This window comes from Rhinopithecus bieti, unplaced genomic scaffold (assembly GCF_001698545.2).
Source record: "Rhinopithecus bieti isolate Rb0 unplaced genomic scaffold, ASM169854v2 scaffold_21201, whole genome shotgun sequence".
Lineage (NCBI taxonomy): Eukaryota > Metazoa > Chordata > Mammalia > Primates > Cercopithecidae > Rhinopithecus > Rhinopithecus bieti.
Genome location: NW_016810610.1, coordinates 1,186,577 through 1,204,142, shown reverse-complemented (window position 1 = coordinate 1,204,142; position 17,566 = coordinate 1,186,577). Strand labels below are relative to the sequence as shown.

General features: G+C 40.3%; 1 protein-coding gene across 1 annotated transcript in view; it reads left to right on the top strand.

Annotated features, from left to right (window-relative positions):
• The first annotated feature begins 374 nt into the window (after positions 1–374).
• Positions 375–17,566, top strand: part of TDRD1 (tudor domain containing 1) — a 50,261-nt gene continuing 33,069 nt past the window's right edge. Inside the window, 3 exon segments of the mRNA XM_017892509.1 lie at positions 375–492; positions 8,992–9,322; positions 12,089–12,147. Coding sequence (XP_017747998.1) covers positions 8,998–9,322; positions 12,089–12,147 — 384 coding nt within the window. The 5' untranslated portion in view covers positions 375–492; positions 8,992–8,997.

Genomic DNA, 17,566 nt, shown 5'->3' with positions numbered 1-17,566 from the left:
TATAACCACATGCCCTCAGTCAGGAAGAAAAGAAAAAAAGTATGAGCACGTGTGTGTTTAACTTCTAAGACCAGGCAGAGGCAGTTGATTTGGAAAACCTTGGAAGACCTTTAAGTGGGTACGGCGACCCAAGTGACCTTCAAGGAGACAAAGTCTGCATCTTTGCGCCCAAAATGTGCCGAGGACGTTGCCAGAGATATCTTTCTAGAAGAAGCTAGAACAAAATAAAGTTTCTGCAAAGGAACTTTTTGAGCCTGCAACTAGACCACAAGCCGCTTCCGGGGAAGGCGGAGGGAGCACGTGGGCACATTGAGTTGCACGTGGACGCGGAGTGCGCAGGCGTGCGCTGGAGCTAGGAGGGCGCAGTCGGGATCGGAGGCGAGGGGAGTGCCAGGCGCATCCCAGGTGGCGGGGCTCCCAGCATAGGCAGTCGTCACCACAGCCAGGCCGCAGAGACGGGTTCGGGTCCCTGGTCCTCTTGCCCCTTTCCAGGTGAGGGTTCCCAGGCGTATAGGGGAGGGAGAGGGCCTGCATGAAGGGGAAGGGAGGGGACTTCGGTCGTTGGGGGCCAGACGTTGGGCGCTGGACGTTGAGGTTGGGCGTTGAGCGGGTACAAGGGGCATGGAAGTGGAGAGAGGAGATTTGGAACCTTGGCTGCGACGGGCAGGTCTAAGATTGGAGGGTTTGGTGTGGGAGGATTCTCTGAGTTTGGAAATAGCACTTCTGGGCATCACTCCTTCAAATGCAAACGTTCACCTTCTCTCTAAGAGAAACTTGCATGTGGATTCACTGCCTTCGTTTGACTAAAAACTGCAATACAAACAATATTAACACTAGACTTTCTTTTCCCCCACCTTCCTCCTATAGGAAAGGAAGATGCGCTAGGGCATTCACTTAGATGTGGGTCAGCTGGCGCTGGTTTGTTTAAGGAGTGCCTGCTGTGTGCCAATAGCTTTTCTGGGCCCTGGGGTCCTTACTATAAATAACGTTAGCCCTGCTGGGCCTCTGCACTAAGGGAACTGATACTTCCAGCTTCCTTAGTGAGGCAGCACAGCACGGTGTTGTGTGCTAAAATGCAAGGCCGTGGAGGCTGACCTGCGTTTTCATCTGAACTGTGTAAGGTGCTCGCCCTGGGGGGGTTTGGGAAGTTATTCCAGCTTCCCACGTCTGCCTTGTTTATCTGTAGGAATAACGAAATAAAAATACTTTAGTCCTCAAATTATTTTCATCTTAAACTTGCAAGCTGGTTCCACAGGAATGGAAGAAATTTTATGCTTGTAGGAGTGGTATAAAAGTAAAGCAGAAATAATAGCTGCCCTTTGAGCCCTTAGGAAGTACTAGCCACTGTGCCAAGTGATTTATTTACGTCGTCTCTCATTTAATCCTCGTGATTAGGATTTATGAGGAAGTTAACTACTGCCCTCCGCATTTTACAGTCGCTGAATCCTAGAAAGATGAAGTGATTTCCCCAAGATAGTGTGGCTAAATGAGGAAGACGAGACTTATCTGGCTAACTTCAGAGTTCATGCTTTACTGAACCATTGCGTTTTGTCGCTTTAAAACCGGAGTGTTTTTTGTTGCTGCTGCTGTTGTTGTTGTTTTTGAGACGGAGTTTCACTCTTGTTGCCCAGGTTGGAGTGCAATGGCGCAATTCTGCCTCAATGCAACCTCCGCCTCCTGGGTTCAAGCGATTCTCCAGCCTCAGCCTCCCGAGTAGCTGGGATTACAGGTACCAGCCACCACGCCCTGCTACTTTTTGTATTTTTAGTAGAGACAGCGTTTCACCATGTTGGCCAGGCTGGTCTCAAACTCCTCACCTCAGGTGATTCGCCCACTTCAGCCTCTAAAGTGCTGGGATTACAGGCGTGAGCCATGGCGTCCAGCCGAAACCGGAGTGTTTTCTTTGAGTGGAATGGTTCTTGCAAAATACATAGGATTGCCAGGAAAATGAAAGGAAACAGTAGAGAAGGAAAAAAATGACAGCTGAGTATCTCTGCGTGCACTTTTAATGTTAAAATAACTCGAGCCTCTGGTGTCCTAGAGGGAAAAGAAATGACTTACCCCCACTGTATCTTAGGAAGCTCCCAGCAATATCAGGGAGGACCGGTAGGATTCCGAAGAAAAGAGAGGGTCTACCCTTAGGGAGCTTCAGGTCTTAGTGGGTTCAAAGCGTGAAGTACAGAACAAAGAGATCTAGAAATATGAGCCCTCATTTTTGCCTGTAGCATTATAGAAATGAGGCAGTTCACTACTCTTTTGGTACATCAGTGATTCCCAATTCTAAGAAAGTCAGGTACTCTCTAACGTAAAGAAATGTTGAGACCCTTCTAGTTAACCTTTTGTGTTAGCTAAATCAACATTTAAATACTGTGGATTCCAGAATGATTAAATATTATTTTTATCACTAGTAGCATGTAAAAGTAGTAGATTGTATATAGGGGAAATTACTTATTTTAAAACTGGGTGAGGTTAACCCATGTGGTTTCAGGGCCTTTGCGGCAATAATCTGTCACATTTGTTTACCTGGGTATCAAATCTAAAGCGTGAGGTTGGGAATCAGAGTATTATGCCATAGGGCCTGCCTACTTGTGATTCAGATATTCTCAGTGGTTGACACAGGATGAAACCAAGTAGGAATAGATGCTCAGTCTTACTGGTGTTTTGTAATGTTAAAAATTTATGGCTGGGTGCAGTGGCTCACACCTGTAATTCCAGCACTTTGGGAGGCCGAGGCGGGCAGATCATGAGGTCAGGAGTTTGAGACCAGTCTGGTGAAACCCTGTCTCTACTAAAAATAAAAACATTAGCCGGGCGTGGTGGAGCATGCCTGTAGTCCCAGCTAATTGGGAGGGCTGGGGCAGGAGAATTGCTTGAACCCGTGATGCGGAGGTTGCAGTGAGCCCGAGATCGTGTCACTGCACTCCAGCTTGGACAACAGAGCGAGACAACGCCTCAAAAAAAAATAAATTCACCATTAAGAGCCTGTTCTGTATCCCAGTTGTGGTGGCTGCCTAAGTCTATGCTTACATTACATTCATAAAACTGTAAATCAGTGTACGTGTAATGGTATGATAATTGCATATTTAAAAATAAATTCCAAAAGGTTTTAGGTGACTGAACGTTTTATCTGGATTCACAGTAGTACTGGCCACCTGCTCCAAAAGCTAATGCATAAGTGGTAGTAGTGTTCAAAGTCAGGGACATTCTGACTTTCCTGTTGACAGGCTGCCAACCTGTGTCTGGGATCCTGTGTTCCATTATGAGAGTCATGTCAGTATAAGAGTCTCGTGTTTTTGAGAGGTTGTGGTTACAGGGCAGCAACAGTTGGGAAGGGAACAATTTTACAAAATGGTTCCAATGCAGCACGATTGGCTGTCCCAAATGAAACCAGAAGTTTGTGGTGCCAGAATAGGTGTAGATGTGTATTTGCACTGGGTGTTGTAATGAAAATTCCTGAATAGGGTGAGTCCTTCAAACATTGTCCAAATATTCCACCATAGGGTGAACCTTTTAAGTATAAATCCTCTTTATTTGCTACTTAAACTTTATAGTAAGTCTAACGCTGATGCCGTTTCTAAAGTCAAATTTTTTTACTAATTTTTGGATTTTGGAGGAATCGTTGTGAGACATGAAGTTTGTTATTAAATTTCAGTAAACTTCATAGCCTGATGTGCTTAAGACTTAAGCACATCACTTAAGACTGCCAGATGTCATTTCAGACAGCAAGTGTCATTTTCAGTGAACAGGTTGGCATGAAAACAGTGCAATAGTGCATTTAAAATAGTTTTTATCATATGAATATCTTTTGAATGCCTAGTTCTATAAAGCTCCGTGGTGGATACTGCAGGAAATCAGAGGTATTTTTGTTTAGATTTTTAAAAATAAGAGTACTGCACTCAAGCAACTTAAAATAATTTAAATGACAGATATAACTGTCTATAGGTAACTAATACAGGGTAGTGAGGCGCTGACTGTAGACTGATTGGCAGCCTGAGTTACTAAATATAGTGTTATGAAAGACTATCTCAGGTGTAACACAGCAGCCTACTGAGGATGCAACTCAGTGTCTTGAGAAGAAGATAACTGTACGCTAGTTTTATGGTTTAAATATTGCTGTGATCCTTTACTTGATTCAGAATTAAGTTACCACATTTTTGGAAAAAAGGTTTACTGTTAGATACTTCAGTCTTAAAATGTTTTATCTATAAAACGATTCATTCAATATAATTTGGAAAATATGAAAGACAGTGAAAAGATATCCTCATCAACCCACCTACTCCAGAATACTCATTGTTATTTATAACGTAATATGTTTCATTCATCTTTTTTTAACCTGCAGTTTTGATTTTCTTTTGCAGTTATAATTATATTGAATATACAGGGTTTTCCTGCTTTTCATTTGCCATTCTTTTTTTTTTTTTTTTTTTTTTTGAGATGGAGTCTCACTCTGTCATCCAGGCTAGAGTGCTGCAGTGGCGCTGTCTGGGCTCACTGCAAGCTCCGCCTCCCGGGTTCACGCCATTCTCCTGCCTCAGCCTCCCGAGTACCTGGGACTACAGGTTCCCGCCACCATGCCCAGCTAATATTTTGTATTTTTTAGTAGAGATGGAGTTTCACCGTGTTAGCCAGGATGGTCTTGATCTCCTGACCTCGTGATACGCCCGCCTCAGCCTCCCAAAGTGCTGGGATTACAGGCGTGAGCCACCGCGCCCAGCCTCATTTGCCATTCTAACAGACATTTTAACAGTGTTTCTGGAAACTAAGAATCTGAATGCTAGTGTAATTGTCTGTTAAAGGCATCACAGTTAATTTTTTTTTTTTTTTTTTTTTTTTTTTTTTTTTGAGACAGTCTCGCTTTGTTGCCCAAGGTAGAGTGCAGTGGCACAATTTCGGCTCACTGCAACCTCTGCCTCCCAGGTTCAGGCGATTCTCCCACCTCAGCCTCCTGAGTAGCTGGGATTACAGGAGTCCACCACTCCTCAGCCTCCTAAAGTGCTGAGATTACAGGTGTGAGCAACTGCGTCCGGGCCTTTTCTGCTATTTTAGATGGACATTTTTATATATAGGATTTTTTGGTATTTAGGATTATTTCAATGGCATGATTTCTAGATGTAGAGGTACCAAGTCAGTGGCTAGGAAGGCTTTTTAAAAACCCATAGGTATATACATATATATTTCTAAATTGCTTCCCAGAAAGAGCATATTAATTGATACTCCCTTCAGTAATAAGTGGCTTAATGTTTTAATTGCACTCACTAGATGGAAACTGCATACTTGCTTCAATTTGAATTTTTTTTTAACTATAGGGTTGAATGTTTTTCCCCTTGTGTTTATGAACTTATCTTCCTCTCTGCATTCTGTTCATGCCTTTTTGTCATTCATTTTACTGTATTGGCCTGCAAATAACAGCTTATTTGATGCCTCAGCATGTCTCTGCATAGGCAAACCAGAGCTGGAGTGGCGACGTGAAGGAACCACCAGACACACCTGGCTCTGCATCTGCTCCTTCACCATCCTCAGGCTGTGCTTGTTACTCCCTGATTACAAAATGTGTGATAAGTCGCCAGGCCTCAGGACCGTGTTGCAGGAAGAAAGGGGTGAAGGACTGTGCTAGCCACATCTGTCCCTGTTCTGCAGGGTAGGGAAGAGCTTTCTCAGAAGCCACCTCAGGAGAACTCTGTGGCCAGTATCGTTGCTAACTCTAGCTGGCAAATTAGAGGTGGAATGGTGTTTGAGTCTGCTACAGTATCTGGAGGTTCTTAATATTTATCCCACTTTTGAAAAGGTATCAAATTTGTCATCTTTGTGATAGTATTTCCTGGACTGCTTACTATTTTGGTAAGTTTTCATTGTCACGTGTTTATGTTTGCTATCATTTCCTTTGTGATTGTTTTAACCACTTTTAAACTAAACAAAAGAAACCCTTCACCCGTGGCTATTGCAGGCTGATTCTCTGTGAAGCATAATCTGAGATGGAGATTTGTGTGTATTGTGATGAGTGAATGTGGCCTGTGTGATACTAGTTTTTTTGTATTCGAGATGGATTTTGCAGTCCAGTGTACACTCAGTGTTGAAAAAAAGGAATGTTCTTGGTTGTATTAGTCCCAATTAGGTCAAGTTTGTTAACTCATACAGTCTTTACTACTGCCTGTTTTCTGAGTAGTGGTTGTCTAAGATAGATGCGTCCTAATCATAGTGGACTGAATTTCTTCTCCTTCAGTCAGATTTTTTTTACACACCTCAAAACAACATTATAATGATTCAAAGATTCCTGGCTGCTTTATCTCCTTGGAGTGTTTGTTTTTTGTTTTTGAGACAGAGTCTTATTCTGTCACCCAGGCTGGAGTGCAGTGGCACTGTCTCAGCTCACTGCAACCTCTGGCTCCCAGGTTCAAGCTCTTCTCCTGCCTCAGCCTCCCGAGTAGTTGGGACTACAGATGCTCACCACCACGCCCAGCTAACTTTTGTATTTTTAGTAGCAATAGGGTTTCACCATGTTGGTCAGGCTGGTCTCAAACTCCTGATCTCAAGTAATCCACCCTCCTTGGCCTCCCAAAATGCTGGGATTACAGGCATGAGCCACTGTGCCCAGCCTGTGTTTTCTTAATCAATGTAAAATATCTTCATGTGTCTTAATAGTTTCTATCTTGAGTTTGATTTTATGTGCTACTGATACTAACATTACATCTTTTTTTTCTTCTATTTCGAGGCAGAGTTTGCTCTTGTTGCCCAGGCTGGAGTGCGATGCTGTGATCTTGGTTCACTGCAACCTCCACCTCCCAGGATCAAGCCGTTCTCCTGCCTCAGCCTCCCGAGTAGCTGGGATTACAGGTGTACGCCACTATGCCTGGCTAATTTTTTGTGTTTTTAGTAGGGACAGGATTTTACCATGTTGTCCAGGCTGGTCTTGAACTCCTGATCTCAGGTGATCCACCTGCCTTGGCCTCCCAAAGTGCTTGGATTACAGGCATGAGCAACCGTGCCCGGCCTAACTTTACATCTTTTAGCTGTTTGCATAGAGCATATTTTAGTCCTTTTATTTGGAACCTTACCATATGATTTGGTTATATGTATGCTTTTTGTGCCTAACATTCTACTGAATAATTTTCTTTCTGAGTTTATCTCTTTTTTCTCTCTTAACTAAGACTAACTCATTGGTACTTGGATTACTTGGGCTTGATTCTGTCAACTTATTTGATGTTTTCTGTACTTGAATTTTTTTTTTTTTCTATTGGATTAAGATTTTCTTCTGTGATTTTAAAGTTACATATCTGTTTCTGTTTGTCTGGCAGTTACTCTAATATTTTAATGCACATTCTTTGTATTTCTTGTACAGAGTCTAACACTTTATTCCTCCCCCACCCCCCCCCCCCCGCCCCCCGCCCCCCCGCCGCACCACCACCTGATTCCTCTGGAGTTTCTTTTTTTTTTTTCTTTTTTTGAGATGGAGTCTCACTCTGTTGTCACTCTGTTGCCCAGGTTGGAGTGCAGTGGCACAATTTCGGCTCACTGCAAGCTCTGCCTCCCGGGTTCATGCCATTCTCCTGCCTCAGCTTCCTGAGTAGCTGGGACTACAGGCGCCTGCCACCACACCTGGCTAATATTTTGTATTTTTTAGTAAAGACAGGGTTTCACTCTGTTAGCCAGGATGATCTCCATCTCTTGACCTGGTGATCCGCCCGCCTCAGCCTCCCAAAGTGCTGAGATTACAGGCGCGAGCCACCGCGCCCGGCCTTTATTTTTCTTTTGTAATTGAACGACAATGCTCTTTTATACACAAAACATTGCAGTTCTCAGCCTGTCCCTTCGATTTAGGCGTGCTTATCCATACAGTTTTACTTCCCCTGGCAGCTGCAGTATCGCCCCCATCGCTACCCACCTGCAGTCAATCTGTTAGGGATCTTCTCAGGGTCAGTCCAATAAGAGTTCCTCACCTTTGTGTGTGCCTGTATATTTTTGTTTTTATTTCATTATCTTGTCTGTATTCTCATTAGATTAGGTTAGGCCTAATTTAAAGTAAGAAATGAGATAAGTTGTAGGACACCAACTGCTATTTATATTTTTCTATTCAAGACCATGTTAAACAACATTTAGATATTACTCATGCTAGTTTCAGCAGTGACATTTTTCCTCCTGCTCAGCTGTTCCGGGAGCAGACAAAGCTATCGGTCACTAGTTGAGAAAGAAGAGGTGTTTGTCCCTTTTAATTCTCCTGGGCAGGGCACTTAGCATTCTTTAAGAGTAATAGAAAAACAAGCCAGCATCCTTTCTGGATAGAGGTTTCTCAGAGACACTTCATGACAAATTAAACTTGGAAAGCTTGCAACATTTCCAGTTCACTTTCAGAGAAAGATGCATAGATAGGCCCTTAAAAGCAGTAGGTATAAATTACAATTTGTGGAAGTTCAGCTGGAGATGATAAAAGCAGAGACCTTGGCAAAATGGGAGGAAGGAGGGGTCAGCTGAGATGGATTGTGAAGCCTGCGCAGGATGGTCAGGTAGTGAGTGCGAGGGCATTCTGGGTAGAGCGTTCAGCATGTTCAAGGACTGGATATAGGAGAGGGTAGAGGGATTCTGAGAAGGTAGAAAGGTAGGTGACAACCTGATTTAAACAGACCTCTTCTGTTGCATTTGCTATTAAGGTGTAAGCTTTAGGTTGGGAATATTTCTTTTAAAACATGAAAGACCTTTTCAATTAGTGTTGCCTCAAAAGCTTTTACGAGTAAGGAATGGTGTTGAATGCTGAGATTTACTTTTTTGATTTTTCATGAGTTGGTCTGTTGATTTCTGTGAGAGTTCATACTTACAGAGAATCGGTGTTTTTCTTGTGCCTTGTCGGCCAAGTTTTGATGTCATGGTTATACCTGCTTTGGAATCATTTTATAGGAATTATCTGTTACGTAAATATATTTGGGAGAATTCCTCTGAGCCTTCAGTTCTTCTGAAATTTTGAAATTAAAAGTTGTCTTTTCAATACATTTCTCTCCTTAGGCCTCTATGAGTGTTAAATCGCCATTTAGTATGATGTCAAGAAACAATTTGGAAGTACCTCCTTCTGAGATGACAGAGCCATTTAATTTTGAGAAAAATGAAAACAAGCTTCCACCACATGAGTCTTTAAGAAGTCCTGGAACACTTCCTAACCATCCTAATTTCAGGCTGAAAAGCTCAGAGAATGGAAATAAAAAGAACAATTTTTTGCTTTGTGAGCAAACCAAACAGTATTTGGCTAGTCAGGAAGACAGTTCAGTTTCTTCAAAGCCTAATGGCATCAACGGAGAAGTGGTTGGTTCCAAAGCAGACAGGAAAAAATTGCCAGCAGGTGAGTGAAAACCACAGGCTTCCTACTTCTTGATTCTCGTGGTTTCTGTGACTTACCAGAAGTATATATAACCACACACCAGTGGGCTATTAACAGAACAGGCACATGACTCCCTTACCGTATTTGCATTTAATTATTAATTTAGAAGGAAAAACCAGATACCAAGTGGCTGCCTTTGGCTTCATTAATCTCAGAAAAAATTCCTGGGGAGAGAATGAGTTTTTTCCCCCACAGAGGACTAGGAATGCAGAAAGGAAACACTGTAGCTTTTTTATGGGTGTTCTAAAGATTGACCATATCTTAAAAATACTGTGCAAACTTTATGCATATATCACAAAGATATAGCTAAGATTTTAAATGGTTTCATGTGATTTATCATTCCTTTAGTTCCAATTCTAAAAACCTTTTTTGGCTGGGCGTGGTGGCTCATGCCTGTAATCCTAGCACTTTGGGAGGCCGAGGGGGGCAGATCACGAGGTCAGGAGTTAGAGACCAGCTTGGCCAACATGGTGAAACCCCATCTCTACTAAAAACAACAAAAATTAGCCGGGTATGGTGGCGCAAACCTGTAGTCCCAGCTACTTGAGAGGCTGAGGCAGGAGAATCGCCTGAACTTGGGAGGCAGAGGTTGCAGAGTTGACATCATGCCACTGCACTCCAGCCTGGTGGCAGAGCGATACTCTGTCTCAAAAAAGAAAAAAAAACAAAACAAAACACCTTTCTAAGGCGGTTAGGACCTGGTAGAATTTAGTTTCTTTGTGAAGGTATATGAGATGTGATCTTTTAACATGGCGATATAATTCTCAGAATGTGCCCTTGGGCCTCTGGGCTTCCGCAAGATGTCAAAACTGTTTTCCTCACATTATTGCCTTTTCTGCTATGCCAGCTTTATACTGATAGTGCAAAAGCAAATTATTAGCTCAGCTTAAGGCAGGAGCGCCAACCTGGGTGAGGGCTCATTGAGTTTTTCATTGTCATGCACTTCCAGTTAAAAGGAAAACCAGAAATGGCAATTTCAGTTAAAAATGCCCTTGATTGAGCAGTAAAAAGTATTCAAGTATTCTGTTAAATCTTGACCATTGTGTGCAGTATTTTTAGTATTTGTGTGATGAAATGGGAATTACTCCTAACTTTTATCTTCTGAAGTAGGAAAAGCATGTGTGCAATTGAGTTGTGAGCTGAAGAGAAACTCTTCTTGGAACATACTTTTTACTTGAAAAGATGACATACTGGTTATTCAGATTTACCTGGCAAGCGTTTTCTCAAAAATTAAAGTGAGCCCTTTACTTCAAGGAAAACAGCTGACAGTATTTTGTCAATGACAAAGTTCAAGCTTTCAAGCAATTTCGGATTTTAGGAAACTTGTGTCTGCCACTTTGAGCTTAAGAACTTCCCAAGACAGACTTTTCTGGTGAGATGCATGGTGATATTAACACACGAATATTAGTATTTTTATTTTTTTGGAGACAGTCTCTGTCACCCAAGCTGAAGTGCAGTGGCACAATCGTGGCTCACTACGGCCTCAAACCCCTGGGCACAAGCGATCCTCCTGCCTCAGCCTCCCAAAACCCTGGGATTATGGGCATGAACCACCACAACAGGCCCTAACTCATGATTTTTTGCTATTGCATAATGAAATATGTCAACATTTGGAAATGCTGTATAACTCAGTGAACCTGTTTTTTCCAAATGACCAGTGCATGATACTGCTGTCATGCATGGGCAGAAATCCAAAGTGTGGGATAAATCAGTGAATTTTAATGTAACAATATGAAAAGTTCCTTAATGTGATTTTAGAGTTCACATTGCTTCTAACCCTGTACCACTTGTTTTGGTGTATTATTAAAGGCAAATATCCACAATTAACAGGAGGACATTAAGTATTCCTCCTTCTTGCAAATACCTGTCTCTGGGAGGCCAAACTTTCTTTTTTTCAAATACCAGAAGCAACTTTTCACAGAGTGAAGGCAAAAACTATATATGAATCCAGCCGTCTTCTGTTAAGCCAATCATTAATGATATGCAAAATGTGTAATCCTTCTATATTTTGTTTTGAAAATACAGTTTTCAAAATTGTCAGCATGTAATGCATTTATTTTAAATGGATATTTAAGTTTAGTTTTAATTTCGAATACAGTAAATATTGATTGAAATAAACCGTGTAAACAAAAGCTCTGCAGGCTCCTCAGTTTTTAAGAGTGCAGAGGGTTTCTGAATCCAGAAAATTTGAGAACTGCTGCCTTAGTGAATGGAGAAAAGTTCACAATGAGAGGAGTACTAGTCAAAATTTTGGACAAGTTCTTTTGTTTATATTTTTATTTTTTTCGAGACAGAGTCTCTCACTCAGCCAAGCTGGAGTGCAGTGGCACTGTCTCAGCTCACTGAAACCTTCACCTTCCAGGTACAAGTGGTTCTCCTACCTCAGCCTCCTAAGTAGTTGGAATTATAAGTGTGTACCACCATGCCCAGCTAATTTTTGTATTGCCCATGTTCATGTTGGCCAGGCTGGTCTTGAACTCCTGAACTCAAGTGATCCACCTCCCTCAGCCTCCCAAAGTGCTGGGATTATAGGGGTGAGCCACCGTGCCTGGCTAAGTCCTTATTTTCTGTTGGGCAAAGTAGGATGTTGCTTAGGTTCTGGTGTAGCTATAAGGTCATTGTGGTATAGCCCTATTACTTGAATATCACCTAATTATACTATTTTTCATTATTAGCAATAAAAAGTATTATTTGGCTTTTGTTTAAAATTGTGTTTTTCCTTCCCAGGAAACTCAGTGTCATCACCAAGTGTAGAAAGTAATTCACCACCCAAAGAAGTGAATACTGTAAGTTACTTTATTGTGTGTTTGCTTGTTTGGATAAAAGATTCTAAACATGTTTTGGTATTTATTTAATAAAGAAGTGTTCAATTTGTAGGTATCATTCAAGATCAGACATTTTTTATTTAATGTACATTTTTTAAAAAGAAAACTTCCTTAGGTCATTGTAGATTCACATGCAGTTGTAAGAAATAATGGGGATCCTGTGTAGTCTTTTGCCTGTTTCCCCCATGGTAACATGCTGCAGAACTATAGTACAGTATCACAACCGGGTTATTGATACACCATCAAGATATGGAGCATTTCCATCACCACAAGGGTCTCTTATATACCTTGTTGCTTATGTTCTGGTGTAGCCAATCCACTTTTCCTTCTGCCCCTGCCCTCTTAATCCATAGCAGCCACTGATAAGCATATTTCCACAATTTTGTCATTTTTGAGAATATTACATAAAAGGCTACGTACAGACAGTATGTAACCTTTTGGGATTGGCTTTCGTCATTTCACATAATTATCTAGAAATTGATCTAGGTTGTATGCATCAATCATTCGATCCTTTTTATTGCTGAGTAGTAGTCCATGGTATGGACAACTTGTTTAACCATTGAAGGACACCTGGGTTGTTTCTACTTTTTGGCTCTTAAAACTAAAACTCTATATCCATTGATGTACAGAATTTTATGTGAACATGTTTTTAATGCTCCAGGATAAATGTCCAGGGTATAATTTCTGGGTTGATGAGTAGTCCCATACTTTGTTTTATAAAAAACTGCCAAATATTTTCCAGAGTGACGGTATCATTTTACATTCATTCTTACCAAGGGTGTATGAGAGCTTCAGTTTCTCTGCATCCTCATTGGCATTTGGTGATGTCAGTATTTTTATTCTACCCATTTTCATCACAGATGTGTAGTACTATCTCATTGTGGTTTAACTTGCATTTCCCTCATGATTGATGATAAACATCTTTTCATGTGCTTATTTGCCATCTGTACATCTTTAGTGAGATGTTTTCATGTCTTTTATATATTTTCTGAGTTTTTTTTACTGTTTTGAAAGTTCTTTGTAATTTTCAGATATTAGTCATTTGTCAAGTATGTGATTTGCAAATATTTTCTCCTAATCTGTAGCTTGTCTTTTCATCTTAATAAAGTAAGTTTTTCCTTAATGGATTGTTTTTGGTGCTTTTGATACTCTGGATCCTGAAAATGTTCATTTTTTTCCCAAACAATTTGATAGTTTTACTTTTTTTTTTTAGATGGAGTCTTGCACTGTCACCCAGGCTGGAGTGCAGTGGCATGATCTCGGCTTACTGCAACCTTCACCTCCTGGGTTCACGCCATTCTCCTGCCTCAGCCTCCCAAGTAGTTGGGACTACAGGCGCCTGCCACCGTGTCTGGCTATTGTTTTTTTTTTTTGTATTTTTAGTAGAGACAGGGTTTCATCATGTTAGCCAGCATGGTGTCGATCTCCTGACCTCATGATCTGCCTGCCTCGGCCTCCCAAAGTGCTGGGATTACAGACGTGAGCCACCGAATAGTTTCACTTCTTACATTTAAGTTTTGATCCATTTTCAGTTAATTTTAAGATTTTAAGTTAAGAAACTTAAGTTGAGGTTTATTTTTGCCTGTGGATGTTCAATTGCTCCAGTGCCATCTGTTGAAAATTCTCTTCACTGAATTGCTTTCACACATTTGCCAAAATTCAGTTGGACATATTTGTGTTGGTCTAGTTGAAGTTATTCATTTTCTGTATATCTATGTGTCTGTCTTTCCAGTACCACACAGTCTTGATTCCTGGAGCTGTGTAATAAATTTTGAAATTGGGAAAAGTGATTACTTCCACTTGATTTATCTTCTTAAAAATTTTTTTTTTAACTATTCTAATTCCTTTGCCTTCCAACATGCAGTTTAGAATAATCTCATCTCTACAAAAAATATTGCTGGGATTGTCATGTGAATTGCATTAAACCTATATATCAGTTGGGGAATTATTGACATTTTTGCTGTGTTGAATCTTCCAATCCATGAACATAGTGTTTCTCCTTTTATGTAGATCTCTGATTTCTTTTCGTTTTGTAGTTTTTAGCTTACAGGTCCTGTGCATGTTAGATTTACACTTAAGTATTTGATTTTTTTTCTTTTTTTGAGTAATTGTAAAATACTGTTGTATTTCTGTCCCCATGTTCATTATCTGGAAATATGATTGGTTTTTTATGTTTATCTTCTGTGATCTTTTTTTTTTTTTTTTTTTTTTTTTTTTGAGATGGAGTTTTGCTCTTGTTGCCCAGGTTGGACTGCTGGGCTGCTATCTTGGCTCACTGCAACCTCTGCCTCCCTGGTTCAAGCAATTCTCCTGCTTCAGCCTCCCAAGTAGCTGCGACTATAGGCATGTGCCCCCACACTTGGCTAATTTTTGTATTTTTTAGTAGAGACGGGATTTCACCATGTTGGTCAGGCTGGTCCCAAACTCCTGACCTCAAGTGATCCACCCGCCTTGGCCTCCCAAAGTGCTTGGGATTACAGGCGTGAGCCACTGGGCCCAGCCATTGAAGTCCTTTTAAGATCCCTTGCAGTTTTCTACATAGCCAATCATATCATCTGCAAATAGGGACAGTTTTATGTTTTCTTTTTCAGTGTATATGCCTTTGATTTCCTTTCTTGCTTTATTGCATTTACTGTAGGAACTTTCTACACGAGGTTTGAATCAGAGTGACAGTGGACACCTTGCCTTGTTTCTAATCTTAGGGAGAAAGCATTCAATCTTTTACCATTAAGTTTAGATGTAGGTTTTTGTAGATGTTCTTAATCAAGCTGATGAAGTTTTCTCTAGTCCTGCTTTTCTGATCCTTTTTATCATGAATAGGTGTTGAATTTTATCAAATGCTTTTTCTGTATTGATTGATATGGTAGTGACTTCTTTTCCTTCAGTGCGTTAATTTGGTAGATTACATTGATATTTTGAGTGGTTAACCAGCCTTGCATTCCTGAAGTGAACTATGCTTGGTCATGGTGTATAATTATTTTTATGTATTGCTGAGTTCTATCTGATAATATTTTAATAAGAATTTTTACATAAGTTTTCATGAGAGATTTTGGTCTGTAATTTTCTTTTATACTGTCTGTGTGGTTTGAGTATCAAGGTAATATTAGTTTCATGAAATGAATTGGGAAGTGTCCCCTCTTCTGTTTGCTGGAAGAGAAATTGTATAGAACTGGTGTTAATTCTTTAAACATTTGGTAGAATTCTCCAATGAAAACCATCTGGACCTGGAGATTTCTTTTGGGGGAGTTTTAAAGGTATGGTTCAGTTTCCTTAATACTGATAATTGAGGTCTATTCAAACTGTTTCATATTATATTTGCGTTTTTTAAGGAATTTGTTCATTTTGTCTACGTTGTCAAATTTATATGTGGAAGTGTCCCCAGTATTTTCGTGTTAGTGGTGTCTGTAGTAATGTTCCCTATTTTATTCCTGATATTGGTAATTTCTTTCTTTCTTGTCTGTCTCGCTACAGGTTTGTGTTTTATTGATCTTTCCAAAGAAATAGGTCTTTGTTTCATTTTATTCCTGTTTTTAAAATGAATTTCTTCTTTATGTTTACTGTCTCTACTGCTTTTGGGCATTTTTTTGGTCATTGTTTGGGGGGGGGGTTTTGTTTGTCTTTTTGGTGGTTGGTTGGTTTTTTAAGACAAGGTCTCCCTATGTCATCCAGGCTGGAATGTAGTGGCACAATCATAGCTCACTACAGCCTTGTACTCCTGGACTCAAGCAATCCCACTTGCTGAGCCTCCTGGAGTAATTGGGACCACAGGTGTATGTCACCACACCTGGGTATTTTTTTTTTTTTTTTTTTTTTTCTGTAGAGATGGGGGTCTTGCTGTGTTGCCAGGCTGATCTTAAACTCCTGGCTTCAAGTGATCCTCCCACCTTGGCTTCCCAAAGCACTGGGATTACAGGCTTGAGTTGCCCTGCCCAGCCCCAGTGTATCTTTTTATTTATCTCGAAACTTCATCTTTAACTCATATTATTTAAAAGTGTGCTTTAGTTTCTGGGTGTTTGAAGATTATTAGTATTTTTTCTGCTACTGATGACTGGTTTGAGTCTATTGTGGTCAGAGAACAGCTTCTGAATCACATCAGTTCTTTTACGTTTGTTGAGGTTTGTTTTATGGCTCAGGATGTGGTCTTGGTATACATTCTCTTGGCACTTGAAAAGAATGTGCCTTGTCTGTTGGGTCAGACGATCTATAAATATCTAATAGCTCCTGTTGATTGGTGATGTTGAGTTCTATCCTCTTGCTGATTTTATATCTCGTTATGTCAATTGTTGAGAAGGTATTAAAGTCTCTATAATCCTGGGTTGTTTATTTTCAGTTCAGTTAGGCTTTATATTTTGCAGCTGTGGTTCATGCATATTTAGGATTGCCGTGTCTTGTTGGGTTGACTCGTTGTCATCATAATGTCCCTCTCTTTGGTACTTTTCTTTCCCTGTAATGTTTTATCTGATATTAATACAGTCACTCATTTATCTTAACATTTACATATTTTTCCATCTTTTTACTTTCGGTCTATATTGTTATACATAAAATGAGTTTCTTATAGACACCATATATTTGGGTAATGTTTTTTAATTCACTAGGACAGTCTGTCTTTCAGTTGGTATACTTAGACAATTTACATTTGATGTAATTGATACTTGAGAGTTTATGCCATTTGTTTTGTTTTCTGTTGTTTATTTTTCCTACCGCCTTGTGGGTTACTTGAATACTTTCTATAATTTTGATTTTTATCTGGTGTTTTCAAGAGCGTGTCTTTGTATACCTTTTCCAGTGGTTGCTCTACATACTACATCATGTATACACAACTTATGACAGTTACCATTTTACCAATCTGAGTTTAGTGCAGACACCTTAACCTCCCCGTGCATTTCTTTACCTTCACCCATTTGTCTTACATATTCTATCTCATAGATTTACAACTCCTTCAGACCGTTTATCATGTTTGTTCAAACTCTCAAACATAATTTAGAACACTCAACAGGAGAAAGTCTATTGTACTTATTAATATGTTTCGTTTATCGGGTCTCGAACTACTGAGCTCAGTCCTCCCACCTCGGACTCACAAAGTGCTGGGATTACAGGCATGAGCCACTAAGCCCGGCCTGTTGTTTTTCTTCTCTATTTCAGTGTTCCTGCCTTTATCATTTCTTTTCTCTTTAGAGAACTTCCTTAAGCCATTCTTTTAGGATAAAGCTGCTGGTAACAAATTCTCTTAATTTTCTTTCATCTGAAAAGTCTTGGTTTCCCATTCATTCCTAAAGGATATTTTCCTTGGATAAGTTTCTCAGATAAGTTTTCTTTCAGAACTTGAAAAATGTTTTGTCACTTTCTTCTGGCCTCCATGGTCTCTAATGAGAAATCTGTC